Genomic DNA, 19864 nt, shown 5'->3' on the forward strand with positions numbered 1-19864 from the left:
GGAATTCCTGTGAAGAAACTCAGTCTTACTCATAAATCTTCCTTTTTTTCAAATTAACAACATTTCTTTAGCCTAATAGAACATTCTAAACTTGGTTCTAGAACATTAAGGTCGTAAATTTGTTTTCTTTTTTCAATTAAATCCCTGGTTTTAAAGTTTGATCTATTTCACCTATACTTTGCCGATGTGAATCTTATCCCACAAAGGCTAATATAGATCTATAAAACTCTAATTCTGACCCAAGGTGAATGTATAACTACTGCCTTGGACAATGACAAGTAAAAGTAACCCTATTTTGGACAATAGTTAATTCTTCTACCACTGATAATGGCATCATAGCTTGACCATACATCAGACTGACAATATTGGGACTGGTCAAACCACAGCCTAGCACTGACCACAGCTTAATGTGGTGTGTGTGGTCCAGCAACTGACCACAGTAAATCATTGTTTGACCACTAAAGTGGACCCTTTAATGGCTTAAATGTTGTGGTCACCCACAAATAAACTAATGTCTTGGGATTTTTTTGTTGAATATACACAGATTTTGTGTTTGGAAGCCATGGGAAAGATATACAGAACTAAGGAAACTCTGTCAACATAGAGAAACCTGATACAGCCCAGACAAACCTCAGACACTTTGATGCTTTCACGGTCTTCATATGTACACTGACCAAATCTGGCAAAGGCAAAATATAGTAAACAGGTTCATACCTCAATGAATACATCAATGACTACATCAAGGAGATAATTGATGGGGGGGGATGAATGATAAATCAACATCTCCCGATCACACATCACCTGCATTTCCTTTCTCACCTGAAGTCACCTATTTGCTGTTTATTTGAATCTTTATCCTAAATTTCAACACCAGGATTGCTATGGTGACCCCAAATGAAGGGTTACGATGTCAGGGTCACCTTAGTCAAAGGTCAAAGTCTCCAGGCAAATTGTTCACTTGATCAAAATACTGCTCCAAAGGATTAGAAAGTGAATGTTCATTTGGTGACACTAGTTGCATGAATATAGATCAGTTTGCTAAGATAATCATGGTAACCTCTTAAATATAGATGACCTTTAACCTTTGGCATAAAATATTATCAGCCCAACTGGAATGTACTGCGTAGAATAATGACTTCCATTAATAAAACACTATTTCAGTATGTAACAAAAGCTTAATATTGATCTAAAACTCATAAAATATCATTGTTAAGATAAAATAGATGAAATCATAGCACTGAATCCATATAAACAGACATGGAACCTAACCTAACAATCGGTTCTCTTGCCATTCTGGCCTATAAGTATCATTGGTTGGAATATAAAACCCTAGTAATCATATATTGTATGTGACACAAGATTCACGTCAAGTACATAAACATGGAGGACTGATAAGTCCATGCACCCACAGACTCATAGCTAATGGTTCTCCGATCAGATTTCTCTCCCTGTATATGATTTTTTTCGAATGGTACAGCTTTATTGTATTATCAATATTCAATAACTGTCGTTACGAATACAAGTAGATATCAACTACAATAACAGTACTGATTATCCTATATCACAATGGTCTTTACTGTGGTTATGGACAACGATGTATAATCTCATGTGCCATCAAACAGAACAAACTAGAAAGTTCTTCGGAGGTTATGAAATAAACACAGATAAAGTCAACATTTCTATAGAAGTTATGCTCCATTGCATTAAAGCTAGAGGAAATTTCATTTTGTTGAGTTGTTGCTTTTGAGATTATGACGATATATTGGTGATGACATCAACATTCTCTCACAGACATCTGCTTTTAAACCTTGTAGGATCCAATACCATTAGCGTAAACTGGGAATATCAAGGGGCAAACCTGTGGCATGGATTCCCCCACAACACACAGTCTCAGAGGATTCATATAGGGTCGGAATAAAGGCCACCAAAACCTCGCTCTGGGATACACATTATCCAAAATCAGGGACCGTCAAGATCGTTTTGTTATATGTATTTGTAAGGAATCAATACTGAAATTGTGATGGTAGCAGAAGTCTGGTACTGGAGACAAACAATGGCCTTAGGCAAATAAAAACTACCCAATTGGCATGAAGTATGGAGATAAAAGAGCAGCAGTATATTCACTTCATATGTAATACATCCTTTTTATAGAGAAGAGTACAACATCATTTGTCTTGTGTAAGACCTTATTGCTCTTGTTCTTCCAAAGATTCCAACAACAGATGACTTTATAATAGATTACAGTGTAATAATATATCCATATTGGACAGCCAAATTCTCCCTGTAATTTTCTTATTCATCATCATGAATGATCTTCAAAATTTTTGAAAAAATATCAGGAAAAAAAGACCGATTCTGATGCATGTTTTGTATTTAAGAAATAGAAAGCGTCTGGCCGGAGCCAAAATCCAGGGGAAAAAATGACACTCTGTCAATCCATGTTGACCTTACGGTGACAACATCTCGCATGTTAAAGCCCTGGCTCCGTGCCAGATTATACCGACTATCATGTATATGATTTGTATGAATATCAATCTAAAAAAATATATTCATCAAACCAGAACAGATGCTATATTAGAAAAAGATAATTAAAGGAAACGTATTATTGCAATCACTTTTTTTCAACTACAGAGTGTATTGAAATGATGGGTAAATATCCCTGAGACAGTTATAAAGTAAGAGTGCTCTTAAACATGTCTTCATTTTAATGGATAGGCATATTTTTTGCCATTTTGTTAATATCACTCATTTTCATTTTGAAGAAAAACAGAATGCCTTCAGCGGTATTTTTCTAATGAAAACTGAACATGTTTCTAGGGAGGTTATTTATCAATCAATTTGGAGAGAAAATCCATCTTTGGAATCAATTTATCACAGTGGAAGGTGTTAATGTTTAGTAGTGTGTTTCACCTCTCAGGTCAATGTTTATCCTGAAGGTTTCACACCAGATTTGGCCTCACAAACCGTGTCAGACTAACCCTTGGTGTAGGCATATAACCCCTCATTAAAACCCCATCCTCCAACATCTGTGAACAAGTGATAGATGTATTTACCATAAACACCCAGTCACATTTGCACACCCTATCAAAATGAAAAATATTTCTCCATGATTTAATTGGCAGTAAGAAATGAAGGAGATACTGATCTACTTTGGATTCCATGGTAATTAAAAGATGGATGGTGGTTAGTGGGCTGTGATTAATGCCCACAAACAGACCTGGAGGCTCTCACAACACAGATTCTCTTACCGCTCCTGTCAATACTCAATAATCCTCAACCTGTCAACTGTCATTAGGTCTTATTTTTTACAAAATTTTCAATTAAATTGATCTAAAATTTGACATGAACCTGACTCCACTACCCCATACTGTGCCAATTGACATGACCAAGTGAAAAAACCCACAAAATATCGCCATTTTTGACCAATAAATTACAACTTGCTATATCCTGAAAAATGATAGATGGATCAATGGGCAAAAAAAAAAAATACTTTGGTATGTCTATTGTGTAACAATCTTCATTGCAGGAGTGACGTGTTGCTGGATTGTGGTGCTAGAGTGACGTGTCGCTTGAGTGACGCGTTACTGGAGTAAAATGTTGCTATGCCAGCCATTGAGAGCGATAGAAGCATCACATTGATAAATCTGACCTCAAGTGTTCATATGCATCCTTCACAATTGCAGATTTTTCTTCCAGATTCATACTAAGTCAATATTTCTATGTGTCCAGACTAGGCCAAACAATCTTGAGATGTAAACAGAGGCACGCTCAGTAATTATTCTGACCAAATGTTGCAGTTTCCTTGAATCAATTGATTTGTGAGGCAAGTTTTTACAATATTGGCGATTAGCAATCTGGTTGGAGATTCTCCCCCCAAACTGGCTGATTGATTACATGAACGTGCTAACATCAACTGGAGCCCACTTGATGGTGTCAGCCTACCCACCCGAGAGTACACAACTCCAATGATTACCTCTCCTGACTTTGGAGCTCAACTTGGCCAGAGTGTTCTAAAGGATCAGAGAAACAAGGACTCTGGCTAAGGCCTCGTGAACTCTTCACTGATGTCCAGGCTAGGTCTCCAGCCCGACATGGACAGATGAAGCCGACACAACAGGATTCAAGTTGGCCACTTTGAGATGCTGGGACATGTTGGTTGAAGTAAGACAAATTTGGAATGAAGGACGTTGCTTTGAAATTGTATATCTATATGGCTTTGAATAAATGACATGACTCCAATATGAGCAATGCCACTTTGAGATTAAGGTTTTTGCTAACCAGCATAAATTAGGCCACTACTTTGAGATTAATGCCATTTAGACTAAGGCCACGGCTTGGAGATTAACACCACTATTTACAGATTAAGGCCACTGCTTAGATACTTATGCCACTATAGACTAAGGCAACTGTTTGGAGGTTAACACCACTATTCATAGACTAAGGCCACTTCTTAGAGATTTATGCCACTTTTACAGATTAAGGATGATTGCTGTGGGGAGTACATGACATTGACTAAAGGAGACATATTTGTATAGATTACTGTTTACATACAGATAGAGGACCTGCCTGATGACAGCTGAGCTTGTTGACAGGTTCTTTGACAATTTGGATTGGGGATACTGACCTTTGACATTAAAAAACTCCAACAATATACAGGTATTGAATTTTCACTATGTACAGAAAAATGTTCGATGTCATTGCTATGGAAATTAGGGATCATGATAGACCTCTGCTGAATTACCAGACTACAAATCCACAAACAACTTGACTATCTTGTGTCTCCCCCAGACTGAAATCCACAAACAACTTGACTATCTTGTGTCTCCCCTAGACTGAAATCCACAAACAACTTGACTATCTTGTGTCTCCCCCAGACTGAAATCCACAAACAAATTGACTATATTGTGTCTCCCCCATACTGAAATCCACAAACAACTTGACTATCTTGTGTCTCCCCTAGACTGAAATCCACAAACAACTTGACTATCTTGTGTCTCCCCTAGACTGAAATCCACAAACAACTTGACTATCTTGTGTCTCCCCTAGACTGAAATCCACAAACAACTTGACTATCTTGTGTCTCCCCTAGACTGAAATCCACAAACAACTTGACTATCTTGTGTCTCCCCCTCAGACTGAAATCCACAAACAACTTGACTATCTTGTGTGTCCCCTAGACTGAAATCCACAAACAACTTGACTATCTTGTGTCTCCCCTAGACTGAAATCCACAAACAAATTGACTATCTTGTGTCTCCCCTAGACTGAAATCCACAAACAACTTGACTATCTTGTGTCTCCCCTAGACTGAAATCCACAAACAACTTGACTATCTTGTGTCTCCCCTAGACTGAAATCCACAAACAACTTGACTATCTTGTGTCTCCCCCTCAGACTGAAATCCACAAACAACTTGACTATCTTGTGTCTCCCCTAGACTGAAATCCACAAACAACTTGACTATCTTGTGTCTCCCCTAGACTGAAATACACAAACAACTTGACTATCTTGTGTCTCCCCCTCAGACTGAAATCCACAAACAACTTGACTATCTTGTGTCTCCCCTAGACTGAAATCCACAAACAACTTGACTATCTTGTGTCTCCCCCAGACTGAAATCCACAAACAACTTGGCTATCTTGTGTCTCCCCTAGACTGAAATCCACAAACAACTTGACTATCTTGTGTCTCCCCTAGACTGAAATCCACAAACAACTTGACTATCTTGTGTCTCCCCCAGACTGAAATCCACAAACAACTCAGATCTCATCCTTATCTAGAAACACTAATTAAAAACATATCTCATATCTATAGAAATAAAACAGTGATGAATACACAGAAACACCTGCACAGGTATGTCGGTTGTCATGGTGATCAGCGATCAATGAGAGAAGACCAGAGTGTCTGTGATTCATTCTACATAACAGCCACAAGTATCGCATGTTCGCATGCAATTTAACCTTATCAGTGACAAGATACAGTCCAGAAACACTGACTTCTCTACCTATTTATCGGGCACTGCTGAAGAGATTGCCATCACTAGTAGTGACATCTAGTGGGAATCTTCAGCGGCTGATAGAGAGGTAATCAGGTTACGGATAAAACAGTAGTAAGAGTGACACATATTTACTGATATCAAGAGAAATTAAATCAAGAAAATTCAAAAGTCATTCTGTTAATTGCCAATAAAAAAAATACAATCATAGTTTCTTGTTTTTCCAAAGTTTATCAAGAAATTTCTTCAGAAAATTTTAAAAGCAATTAACAGGTTATCGGTTTGCCAATATTCCAATAAATGAAGCATTTCAATTAGAACAAAATCAAAGAGGCTGTTTGTTTGCCAATATTACATTACACGAAAAGCAGCATCAAATTACAAGAAAATTTGACTGACTTTTGTTTCCAAAGGAATGGAACAGTAGAATTATAGCTAATTTAGCTCACTTGTAGCATTACAGGACAGATTCTAGTAAATCAAGAAAAAAAAATGTCATGTCTCCGTTTCCTAACCAAAGATGCAATAATTGGGGTAGAGAAAGGAATAACGACAGTTACTTGTGCAATTTTCATCCCGTAATGACCGTAATTCTACGACCTCTGTTTCACAATTCATACGACCCCTGCATCAGTTGTCAGTCAGTACGGGACAGACTATGTTATCAGAGCATCAGAACAGGCTTAACACCTTATTTTCCTCCCTAATTGGACATCTTAACTTCCACAAAATGAACAAAAATAATGGATATACTGCTGTGAAAATCCTTAGATTGTGAATCAGAAATCTATAGGCAAATCAAATGTTATTTGCCTCCTAGGACCAAGGTTCTTTAAACTTTGTCAATATAGCCACAATATGCTTTCTACAATACTCGATTCTCCTTCTCTCAGGGAACTGTTGATTAGGTAAATGGAAAACAAGCGGACAGATTCAAACTCTGTGGGAGTGTAGTAGTTGTATTCTTATAACCACCCTGTCAGAAAAATAAGACGACAACCCAAAACTTCTCTAATCAAAATCTACCGCATAAAAAATTCATTTCCTAGGTGGTTGAACACTAACAAGAGGCCCGAGCCATCACTGGCATTACGTTCCAGAGGAAACAGACCAAACTAATGTTTGTATTTTAATGTGAAGTATATATCAGGTTGTTAGGAAATACGAAGACAATTACAGAACACTTAGTGGGATGGATAACCAGTTCGGGAACACTGCAAGAACAACTAAATAGGTAGTCCAGGGGACCTGAGTTCATTCCTCTCTGTCCCATTGTCTGTGGGACGGGGTTTGTATATAAGGCAATCTAAGGTTGGTTTTTTTTTTTATTATTATTTTTTTTTTTTATGGGACACTCTTTGCGAATCAATTCTCACCACAAAATCTAGTAGATACCTACTTGTTTTAAAGCATCGGATATAAATAAAATAGTTGATGATGTTTTTCTTGAATCTTGTTTCCGATTCTTGAATTAGGACCCCAGTTTTGAAAGCATCCTCTGTTTTATAACCTTACGACACACTAAAGCACCGCAAAGGACCATTGAGAGTTAGTGAGAGGTGTCATGTAGGATCTTATAGTACAAGTTCACCATGGATATCATCAGCTATTACCCACACCCCGTACCTGGATATCCCATCCAAATTAGCACCTGTAACCAAGTTCCATTCTTCTTGACTGTTTTAAATGCCCATTCTATGACTAGGTTTATGCACTGTAGAGTTTCTTGGGAGAGAAAACCGTTCCAAAGTTGCGAACTATTTCCTGATTAAGTGTGTTTTAGTTTCCAACTGATTCATAAAAGCTCCACTTGTAGACTATCAATGAAATAATTTGTACATGTAAGAGGCATTGGTGATGACATTACAGTTGGATTTTATTGTTTTAATGGTCTGGAGATGTAACTCATCTCAGAATGATCACAGCACCACTCTGTTACTGATGGGAACACTGCCCATGTTTATGGCTTACAAGCTTTCTTCAATGCCAACTAGAAAATCAATGGCTTGAATACAGAGTACAGGTTTATGTAATACTCTGACAATTAATCTCTCTCCGCTGCTTGATGTACTGCTTGTACAATTAAATCTCAAACCAAGATCACATGAACTTTTACAACTCAGAGCATCAGATCAATCAAAATAGATGCTTTTCCTCTCAAATCATTTGACCAACAAATCATTTATTTCATGTTTTCATATGTATTGAAACATAACAGATAAAATAAGTGTCCAGCGAGATATATCAAAATAAATTAGAACACTATTAAATGAATGAAAGCAATAATGTTCAAGTCTATGTGTTGTTTTAATTCATTTTGATATGTTTCAGAGGACACTGTTTTTGTCTGTTATATTCCAATATAGATACGTATCTCTAAACCAATGATTATGAACACTACATTCAAGATATTTTCATCAATAGTTTTAATCAGAACTTTAAAGAAATGGGAAACTGATCTCGTAAAAAGTTAATATTGATCTACATATATATGTGTGTGTCTATCTATGTACTGCAACCAAAGGTTTCAAAATGCTGTGTATCTAATTCAGAGATATTAATACAACTTTTGAAGTCCAGACTCTCTGAGTTTACAACATGCATTTATAACTTTATGACTAGTAGTGATTTAAAGGAATTACCTCTATTTCCTATATGGGGCCCCGCCTCTTTGGCCCCTCGGGGGTCAGAGTCACCATTTATGCAAAATCTGTTCCCCTTCAAATAAGAATGTTTCTGACCAATTTGGGTATAAATCCAATCATAACTTTATGACTAGTAGCGATTTGAAGGAATTACCTCTATTTCCCCATTAGGCCCTGCCCATTTGGCCCCTTGGGGGTCAGAGTCACCATTTATGCAAAATCTGTTCCCCTTTCCTAAAGGATGTTTCTGACCAAATTGGGTTCAAATCCATTCATAACTTTATGACTAGTAGCGATTTGAAGGAATTACCTCTATTTCCCCATTAGGCCCCGCCCCTTTGGCCCCTTGGGGTCAGAGTCACCATTTATGCAAAATCTGTTCCCCTTTCCCAAAGGATGTTTCTTACTAAATTGCGTTAAAAACCATTCATAACTTTATGACTAGTAGCGATTTAAAGGAATTACCTCTATTTCCCATATGGGGCCCCGCCCCTTTGGCCCCTTGGGGGTCAGAGTCACCATTTATGCAAAATCTGTTCCCCTTTCCCAAAGGATGTTTCTTACTAAATTGCGTTAAAAACCATTCATAACTTTATGACTAGTAGCGATTTAAAGGAATTACCTCTATTTCCCATATGGGGCCCCGCCCCTTTGGCCCCTTGGGGGTCAGAGTCACCATTTATGCAAAATCTGTTCCCCTTCCCCCAATGATGTTTTTGACCAAATTCGGTTCAAATCTTTTCATAATTTTATGACAAGTAGCGATTTAAAGATATTACCTCTGTTTCCCCATTAGGCCCTGCCCCTTTGGTCCTTTGGGGGTCAGAGTAACCATTTATGCAAAATCTGTTCCCCTTCACATAAGAATGTTTCTGACCAAATTGGGTTCAAATCCATTCATACCTTTATGACTAGTAGCGATTTGAAGGAATTACCTCTATTTCCCCATTAGGCCCCGCCCCTTTGGCCCCTTGGGAGTCAGAGTCACCATTTATGCAAAATCTGTTCCCCTTCCCCAAAGGATGTTTCTTACTAAATTGGGTTCAAATCCATTCATAACTTTATGACTAGTAGCGATTTAAAGGAATTACCTCTATTTCCCATATGGGGCCCCGCCCCTTTGGCCCCTTGGGGGTCAAAGTCACCATTTATGCAAAATCTGTTCCCCTTCCCCAAAGAATGATTCTGACTAAATTGGGTTCAAATCCATTCATAACTTTATGACAAGTAGCAATTTGAAGGAATTACCTCTATTTCCCCATTAGGCCCCGCCCCTTTGGCCCCTTGGGGGTCAGAGTCACCATTTATGCAAAATCTATTCCCCATCCCCAAAGGATGTTTCTGACCAAATTGGGTTCAAATCCATTCATAACTTTATGACTAGTAGCGATTTAAAGGAATTGCCTCTATTTCCCCTATTGGGCCCCGCCCCTCAGGCCCCTTGGGAGTCAGAGTCACCATTTATGCAAAATCTGTTCCCCTTTCCTAAAGGATGTTTCTGACCAAATTGGGTTCAAATCCATTCATAACTTTATGACTAGTAGCGATTTGAAGGAATTATCTCTATTTCCCCTAATGGGCCCCGCCCCTTTGGCCCCTTGGGGGTCAGAGTAACCATTTATGCAAAATCTGTTCCCCTTCCCCAAAGGATGTTTCTGACCAAATTGGGTTCAAATCCATTCATAACTTTATGACTAGTAGCGATTTGAAGGAATCACCTCTATTTCCCCATTAGGCCCCGCCCTTTTGGCCCCTTGGGGGTCAGAGTCACCATTTATGCAAAATCTGTTCCCCTTCCCCAAAGGATGTTTCTGACCAAATTGGGTTCAAATCCATTCATAACTTTATGACTAGTAGCGATTTTAAGGAATTACCTCTATTTCCCCATTAGGCCCCGCCCCTTTGGCCCCTTGGGGGTCAGAGTAAAAAAAACCAAGACAACATGTGTGAAATTTCTTGACTGTTGAGTTAAAACAGATGTGATACATCTAAAGAATTATACTCAACCAGATAATCTGGCAATATCAAATATCCTAGTCTATGTAACAACTCATACAATGTCTCGCATGAAATAAACCCAAAAATAAAATGTCCAATATGCATGTATAGTCAGAGATTTATCTCCCCTGATATTTTTTGGGGGTGATGTTTGTAATAAACCACCGAGTTCTAAATTATAGAAAGTAATGGTAAGTCTCATACTAATCTCCTACGCAATTCAATAATATATATTCAAGATATTTTTCTATTGCAAAATTTGAATTGATGATTTTTTTTTTTTTTAAATGACTAGAATAATATGGCCGAGTTTTTGAACATTAATAGAACAGTTGTTTGCCATCTACCTACAGATGTTACCAATCAAACACTTCACATCAAAGGCCTGCTCTTCTGATCCTAGGCAGGCCGTTTACAAACATAAAGCTCCTGCTATTGCTACCTATAGTAATAAAGATAAAACCATGCCAGAATCAGCTGATAAACAGAGTTAGTTCCCCTTGTTGTAAACAGATGACAGTTTTAATCACCTCTTATATGTCTCTGTACCATCGATTCCAAACCTTCCATTTAATCATCCATGCAAACACAAAAAACCAATTTACACTTTTTTTCTTTTTTTTTGAATTTCATTAAGATTTTTTTTTTTTTTTGCTTTTTGAATGATGTGTAATCCAATTTCAATTAGAAATCATTGAATCCCTGAACCTAAGCTATCAAATTTATAACAAATATTTCTGAACTTATTCATGTCTCAGATAATTCAATAGAGAAAGAGTTTATCAACAGAGTCATTGCCAGTAAAGGACCCTAATCACATTTCAATCAGATAGGTTCCAAGGTAAACTTAATAAATATATATATGTTGTTTGTCAACCCCAGCATTAGGTGGACTGTATGCTGTGTCTATTCACAGATATCAGACAGTACCTGTCATTCAGTTATATTAGAAATAAGATCACCTGTAGGCTTTAATTACTCACCTTAGCCTCCAGTGAGATACACCATACCAGCACCATAACCTGTGCCTTCCATTGCTAGGGAAGGTCTGGCTGACCAATGCTGGTACATATCATTCAGCACAGAGTCTGTTTGGCTAGCTACCCCCCAGATCGAGTGGTCACTTTCAGTGAGGAGGCTCAGCTGGTTCCAATGATAACAACACCTAGCTATTCCTACATCAGTATGTTTGTACAGAGAGAGGCTGTTTTGACCAGTCCGAGGCTGATATTTTCTATATTTTAATGTCAATAAAGGTCAATTTTGTAATTACACTTTTCCATCTTATATCATATACGGTTCCCAACACTATTAAATATATAATTACAGACAGAATTTGTTTTTAATACTGTGGTACCACTCTGGCAGGAAGTCTTGCCCTGATAAGGGCCTTTCACGTTTATATTGGAGAAAAAATTGTAATTCATATATTGACAGATAACTGTGGGATCAAACCGAGAGTAAGTAATGGTACTGGGAAACACTGATAATTTAACCATCACAGAGAGAAACTCCGACAGTGAAAAGGTCGGATACTGGTCCGGGGAATCACTGTTTATTTGACAGTGTAATATTGCTGTACCTTCATTAACCTGGACCGATAAGGCATCAGACAGGCCACTATATACACGCCTGAGCCATTCATTTACTTCCCCTGATAACAACCTCATTAACACTTTGATGTTTCATATTATCTATAATGGAAAATAGCAACGATTTCTTACCCATAAAATATTCATAGCAAATATATATTTACTGGCTTTTCAATAAATGAGCACCAGTTTCTTTACAGGCCTGTAAAAATTTGAAGGATTTTGTTATCAAAGGCCACCCTAGATGAATTAAAATTGAACTTTTTCACTGTAAATGTTCTTTGTGCTGTCTTTTATAACTGAATAATACATGTATACAAGTATTGTTATGCTCGTGACAAGGAAAGTGAAACAAAACCTTGCAATAGGCATGTAGTGTGATAAACTAGTAAAAAATTAACTTGTACATAAGACATCTGATTTGTGTCAAAACTGAATATATTTACTAAAATACATTACCTTATCGTGGCTTCTAAATAATTTCAGAATTACAATATTCATTTAATCTAAATGTTTCCTTTGAAATTTAAAAGGAAAGATGATATTTGTTCATATTTTCACCAAGTGAACAATTGATTCCAAATGTGGTTTTCAGGCAAAATGTTGTCCTATTCTAAATTGTACATGGAAGTATTTCCGCTTTTTATAGATGATCCAATGTGGACATCTGGTAGTAATTTTTATTTTTTTTATTTTTATTTTTTGATTTGTAAAAAGGTTACCCTGATAAATCATGGTTTGTAGAAGTAAACCAAACTATAGACATCTATAAAACAAGAAATCTCTCATACTCTGAAAAATATTTCCTCGGTCTGACATTGCTAATTATAGAGAACTACGAACAAGTCTCCTTCCTAAGACAGTGTAGATTTACCTGTAGAGTGTAATCTTCTCTCATGTTTCCAGATGGTGTCCTCTCAAAACTGACCACAGAATGACCCTGGGTCACCCAAGGTTCCATGTATATCGCAGTCATCATGTACTCATGTTTATCAGCAGATGTTCATTCACTTGCAATAAAATAGTTCATAACAAAAACAACACCTGTCATCAAAAGTCAGAGGTAAGCTCGTTAAGTAATACACTTTTATAACTTACAAATAAACTTCCAGTCTTGAAAACAAACACTTCATTCAGTCAAAAATAAGCATGAAGCCGACACAGACACCTGAAAATCCTCAAGAGTGTGTATGAACCAGACAAAAGAAATCCCAATGACCAGAAGGAAGGACTCTGGGAGAGGGATGAATCCTTTCTGTATAAGTCAGGGCACACAAGGGATAGAATTCCTCCCTGTATTGGTCAGGTCAGGTAAGGGCCGACTCCCAGAAGGGATCAGAGATAAGGAAATCTCCCAACAATAAACAACAGCAGAAGGAGAAGACTTCTGTCAGCACCCCGGTAGTCCGGGAATGATAGGGGCAGGATAAATTCTGGTGCTCCTCCCAGAAACTTGGCTGACTAATCCACTATCTACCAACCTGACACTTTAGGAGTTTATGTTTAATATACAGAGAGGCAGCCCTTGGCCTTATCAGGCCTTCCAAGTGGAGAACCGTGTAAACTCCTGGTCTGACCAAATTAATTAATAACCACCACTTCTGTTCATTAACACCAAGACTTTGTGTGGTAATTGTTTGTTGAGAGACTATAAAGTGTGTATTTGATAAACAAAGTGATACAGACTCCCCGAACAATTTACTTATCAGAGATAAATTAGTTCTTCATGTCTCCAGCATTAACTTCTTTAACACCTCGACTCAAAGGTTTCTGATTAATGGGAGATGTTTATTGATGAAGTAATGCCATCTCCTAGCATTGGTGTACTATTATCATATAGCTTTTCATCATTTCAGATCTACAACCAACTATACAAAGGGAAGCAACTGCAGCTTCAGCAGCTGAGCCTACGAATCTGTAATTAAGCAGCAGTTCACAGGAACAAAATGGCCAAGTAAATCCCTGTGTCACAGTTAACACTGATATGTCTAGGAACATAGCTGGCTAGTCGACTAAATAATGGACTTTTATTAAACCATAATTTGATCATTATTGGTAGGGGATGGAGGATATTGGACCTGCTCAAGCCATGCTAAGGCTGACCATATTGATTAGATCTTTTATAATGCCCACACTCCGGCTGGGTCACTCGGACACATCAGCGGCAGCATCGTCCAGTGGTGTATGGCCGATTAGTCAGAGATTTGATGAGGAAATGAAGCCCTATCAGAGATCGTGAGTCAAACCTCTCGCACCAAAGAATGGCTGTCCATCAGTAAAAAATCCTTCCCGTTCTCTCATACAGATCATGGAGACAGCTGATTTATAAGACATTAGTACCAGTGCCTGACCCTCTATCTTTCCCTTGTCACAACTAACAGCCGACAAGTAGCATAGATCAGTCGCCACTGTCCCTGGAATCCATACTGCACTCATAATATCACCGATTTGTCTGTTTGGTCAACAGATTAATGGTCACTTAGTATTCTTTCTCTGGAATTGTTTGCATATTCCGTCACTTTTATAAGTAATTTGTGTACAAGCGGTCCATTCCATAGGATACAACCGTCATGAAGTGATGAAGGTTCTGCCATAATGTTTACCTTCCGTATGCTTTTGAAAGTTCAGTGAGTTCGTCTACGTTAATTTCTATCTTAAAAAAGGAAGTAATATCCTCCAACAAATGCTGAGGCTATAAAATGTTTCAGTTCACTTGTAATTCAGAATCAAATTACCTATAAATTTTCCACTACTTGTATTTTTTCTATTAAAGATAAAGACAGAACCCAGTGTCACAAACACCGGATATTAACAAATCAATAAATTATATCCAAGAAAAAGGTAATGTTGGTGATGAGGTCGGACTTCTTCTAACACTTCTGAACTGCTACTATAATTAACCTGTGATGAATAAGATCTACATCAAGAGATGGGGTAGGTAGAATGAGTGTAATTAAATGGAGATTTAGATATGTTAAAGTGTGGCAACATGGCTGATGATCACAAGTGTTTAATGTTTAATGGAACCCTCTCAAAAACTCAAAAATATATTTTTAACAATCTGAAAATGATAAGTTATGTGCTCTATAAAATTATTGTATTGTCACTTTGATGGCAATAAAAAAAAGTTTACGTATATTTTTATACATCCTTGTAATATAAACTTTTACTCCATTTACCAGAATTCAATGTTTTTAAACACTTAAGCTGCATTTCAGCTTTACCTGTTCATCACATTTCAATTTTGAATTGGGGATTTTTTCTTTAAGTATCACATTTCATGAAATTGTAAAGTAGCAATTTCAAAGCAAAGGGCGTTTTTTTGTTTTATTTAAATCTTGTAGATTTGTATCAAAATTTCCGCTGATTAACATGAATACACCAAGAGATTCTACAATAACTGAATGAACACAGTTAACAACATAATGTATGTCAACTTCAGGCTTACATATTATCAAAAAACAAAATCGCCTTTGTCAAATTACTGAGTTTATGTAACTGGCCTAAAATCACTGAAGCTACATGTGTAAGCTTGAGTTCCCCAAGTCTGATAAGCACTTAATCGCCCCTCACAGTGCTACAACATTGGAAAAATCTTTTTATACACTTCCGCCTACAGGGACACTGCTAAAACTCTGATTTTTGTTTAAGAACGCAAATAAAAATATTGGCCAATAATTACTGAATAAAGACGCTATAGAAACAAGTGATCTTCCCATCTTTTTCTAAGTAAAACTTATGATTCCAGTATATTTTATTCATTACAAAACAATTGATAGAAAGAGAAAGCATGGAACTTATTTTTTCCAGATATTTTCTAAAATGATGGCAATTTCCCTGGAATGTTTTAAGTGATTTGTCCAATTAGGTCTGAATGAATGCTATTTATTGGGAGAAAGGTCAACTGATAAGTTTTCTCTTCAGAATAGCACACAATCATCTTCTCAATCTGTCACAGGTCAGAAACTATTCTAAACAAATCCATTGTTTTGTTTACATTCACAATACTATATTACCATACAGTTATTTCTCATTTGTTGAAGAACAAAAAAAACTCAATTCTAAGCCTTAGTCTCACAGCATTTTTACACAAAAATTATTTGGTATTCCAAAAATTTTAAGATTAAAATTGATAGTGAAAACCAAAGGCAATGGGAAAATTAATGAAATTTTGAGAAACTACATGTTAATCTGATAAAAATCAAATAATTCCTCAACAAAAATGTTCTTCATTATAGCTGACCTTGTTTTATGTATGTATGGCTGTTCCTATTATTTGATGTTGTCGATTATCTCCGATTTAAATATCCAATTAGTTTACTCAGTCAGTCATTTGATATTAAAAAACGAACAGTAAATTTTTCACTTAACCCAGTAAATTATCCACGGCAGGTTAAATAAACATAAACAGCTTGTTTAAAGTCCTACCTAAGTAGCAGAATGCCTTGATAGTCAGAGTGCTTCTCAATCAGTATTTACATTTTTTTTTCATGTTTTGACTGACGTTGAGCAATGACGAATTGAAGTTGTCCGTATTTTTTTTGTTGGACTCCTTGTGTGGTACGAGACATTACATATCGGTTATTACCGACACATACTTATACATACTAAATGGTTTTCTCTTTGCATGTTTGACGTTCCACCAGTAAACGGATGGGGGTATCCGCTTTTAAATCTAAATACTATTGTTAAATTGAAATTCAATGTCACATTTAATGTCCAATGCATTAAGGCATTGAAACGTTGCTGACAAAATTATGCCTTGTCAGTACACAGGGTACAAAGCGATCACATCGTGTGAAGTACTGAACGCCAATGATAAAAGCCTTCTGTTTCCACCAGCGCTCGTATCCCACCCGATCGACTAATTAGAAATGTATTTGTACCTAACTCCTAGGAAATGTGTTCAATAACTATTTACTGATAAAAAGCTTTTCCAATAATTGAAATTGCCCGAACCCCGTCATTTTCTGTTTATAACACTACAGCACTGTCTTGATGGTGCTGAAGCCCACGGTCTGTCTGGTAGTATCGTCCAGATTCAATGAATAGATGCTTCTATTTGGTAATACAGGTGAGTTTTATACAGGTAATAAAATAGTAAAGCCACAGTGTAAGAAAGAACATTATGATTTTAAAAAGATTTAAAACTTTTTTATGCACTAGTCAACATTTAATTCAATTATACAAGGTCTTTCTCTCCTATGAACGGATCTAAGATATTGATAAATGTCTAGCTTTACTTCAGCCTGTGATTTGAACATTCTTTTCCTGTTTACACAGGAATATTAAATTCAGATCTTCACCGTCAGAGTGATTGGCTAAATACAGTAGCCCAACTTTTCTGTGTTCGCTTGTCAGGATGCGATAATTCGGACTACTCCCAGTAACCACGAAGACCTAAGAATCTGGCCCTTATACTCAACAACTAAAAACAATACCCAATAAGGATTCAGTAGTTAATCGACTTTCACAAAACGTCATTGTAACTAAGGCTTAACAGTGGAAGTAGTCTCTGTGATTACTTAGTCCATGAACTTTGTTTAAACTTGACATTGGTGGTCCACTTGATATCATATTTCCCTTTGATGAATTAGATATGATATTAAGAAAAGTACACTATATCAATTAACATGACATAAACAGGAGTGGTCTAAATTAACATGACATTAAAAGGAATGTCCTAAATCAACATGACATGATCAGGAATGTCTACATTAGCTATCATGATATTAACAGGAATGAACTAACAATGCTGTAAAGCTGCGTTTTGTGTCTTGATCATGCTGCTGACCAAAGCATACCTTTATAACAAAAGCCTCACCTACGGCTTTTCAGTGTTGGTTCCTAACACCACCTTGGTGACAAGTAATTGGCGACTTACATAATCCCTCTCTATGGTGGTATATTGTCAGACATACCAGTATGTCAATTCTCAACTTAAATCACTCCTTTGAATGTTTAACTTTTGTCAAAACAATAATCAATATTATTTTAAAAATTCTCTGTTTTAAACATCATTAGAGCTATTTGTACTAAATTTGAATCATCAAAGCATGTGTGCATGATATTATTATCATAACACCCCATAGGTGATTTCTGATACGGGATTGGTGTAAATCCATAAGTACATGAAGCCATTCGACTTTATCTGCTTGCATTAGAAATAGACTGCTATGTACACCTGAGGTTTCCTAATCATCTATTTACCTGTGTATCCGATGTAGGTGTTTGGCCGAGTGGGGCGTAACTTGAGACAATATGTCAACATTCACACCATCCACCTGTTCTATGAGGCTACACTCACGGCTATTGTCAAGGGGTCATTTTCATTGTACAAACAACAAACACACAAGAACCTGGAGTACCTCTTCAACTCCATTACCAAAATCTTTCCTCAAACACTTCAATCTCCACCCATAGAAAGTACCGGCCATCAAATGGATATTTCTACACAGGAATCTGTTCACTGCTATTCGAAAATATAAATATGCTGATTTAGCATCAAAACAAATCAAACAGGGGGTGACTACTGAACAAGCTCAGCCATAAAATATTCCACGTTCTGATACGGAGGTATCTATGACCATTTACAAACTTATAAGTTCTGATAGATACGGAGGTACCTTCACCCTTTAAAAGTTTACCACTTACAGCAAAATTCAAATCTGGAAAAAAACTATAATCTTTACAATATAATTTTTTTTAAATATGTCTGAAAAAAATGTTAAAATATATATGATTGGAACTTCTTTGATAATGACCCTATGACCATGACCATGCAGGAAAACAAATAATCTACCAAGAGATTTCAACTTGAACTTTAGGAGTCACCTAAATCTTCTGACAGTGCAAAAAGTTCATATCAATTTGTTACTGTACGTAAACAACCACAATTGTAGCCACTGGAACCAGGGTCCAGCATAAAAGTTCAAGTTTCAAATACCCCCAGCTATGGCCATCTTGGTATCCATAGTTAATAAAACCAGGCTAATTGTAAAACTAATGAGAATACAGCCGATACCTCAACAGGCCTGAGGGAGGAGTACCTCTCCATGTTACATCAGAAGTAACAAACTAAATACCGCTTCAAAGGCCCGACTCAGCCCACCAAAATTGTTTGTATATTTGAACATTCTGAAAACAAATCTCAGATTTCTATTACTTGGTTAAAACTGACCACTTCAGTGTCCAACAAGTGGCCTTACTTTGATCCTGTAGTGCTCAAAGCTGGACAGACTGACCCACATAGGTATATCTACCTGGACAAACAGGTATTATACAGTTATAACACAGGTTTAAACTGACCATCACCTACTAGTTGAAACTTGTTGGTAGTTCAAATATGGATACATTGTAAACTGAATCTAGCCTTATCAATAACAGACTGTAAAATAAAAATGCAAAGAAAAAAAGTAACTAAAATTCAAGATCAAATTACATTGAATTTTGTAAGAGTTACCTCCCTTCCATCCTCAGCCTCTGAAGCCAGCTGCAGTGTCTAGCCCAGTGAGGGAGACTGACATATTATCACACTAACAAATTCTTATCAGAGACATCTCATGAAAAAAGATCTTCTTAATCATATTTAGAAAGTCAAGACTTTTGGTTTCTTTATGGCCATAAAAAGACAC

General features: G+C 36.8%; 1 protein-coding gene across 5 annotated transcripts in view; it reads right to left on the reverse strand.

The window, feature by feature from the left end:
- Positions 1–19864, reverse strand: part of LOC117331919 (E3 ubiquitin-protein ligase PDZRN3-B-like) — a 191628-nt gene that overhangs the window by 132135 nt on the left and 39629 nt on the right. Inside the window, exon 1 of one of the 5 annotated variants that reach the window (XM_033890901.1) lies at positions 11622–11730. The exons of the other annotated variants lie outside the window; for them this stretch is intronic. Within the exon in view, the coding sequence (XP_033746792.1) occupies positions 11622–11657 (36 nt within the window). The 5' untranslated portion in view covers positions 11658–11730. Of the gene's footprint in view, positions 1–11621; positions 11731–19864 lie in introns of those variants that run through there. 5 annotated transcript variants of the gene reach the window in all.

Source organism: Pecten maximus, chromosome 7, assembly GCF_902652985.1.
Source record: "Pecten maximus chromosome 7, xPecMax1.1, whole genome shotgun sequence".
Lineage (NCBI taxonomy): Eukaryota > Metazoa > Mollusca > Bivalvia > Pectinida > Pectinidae > Pecten > Pecten maximus.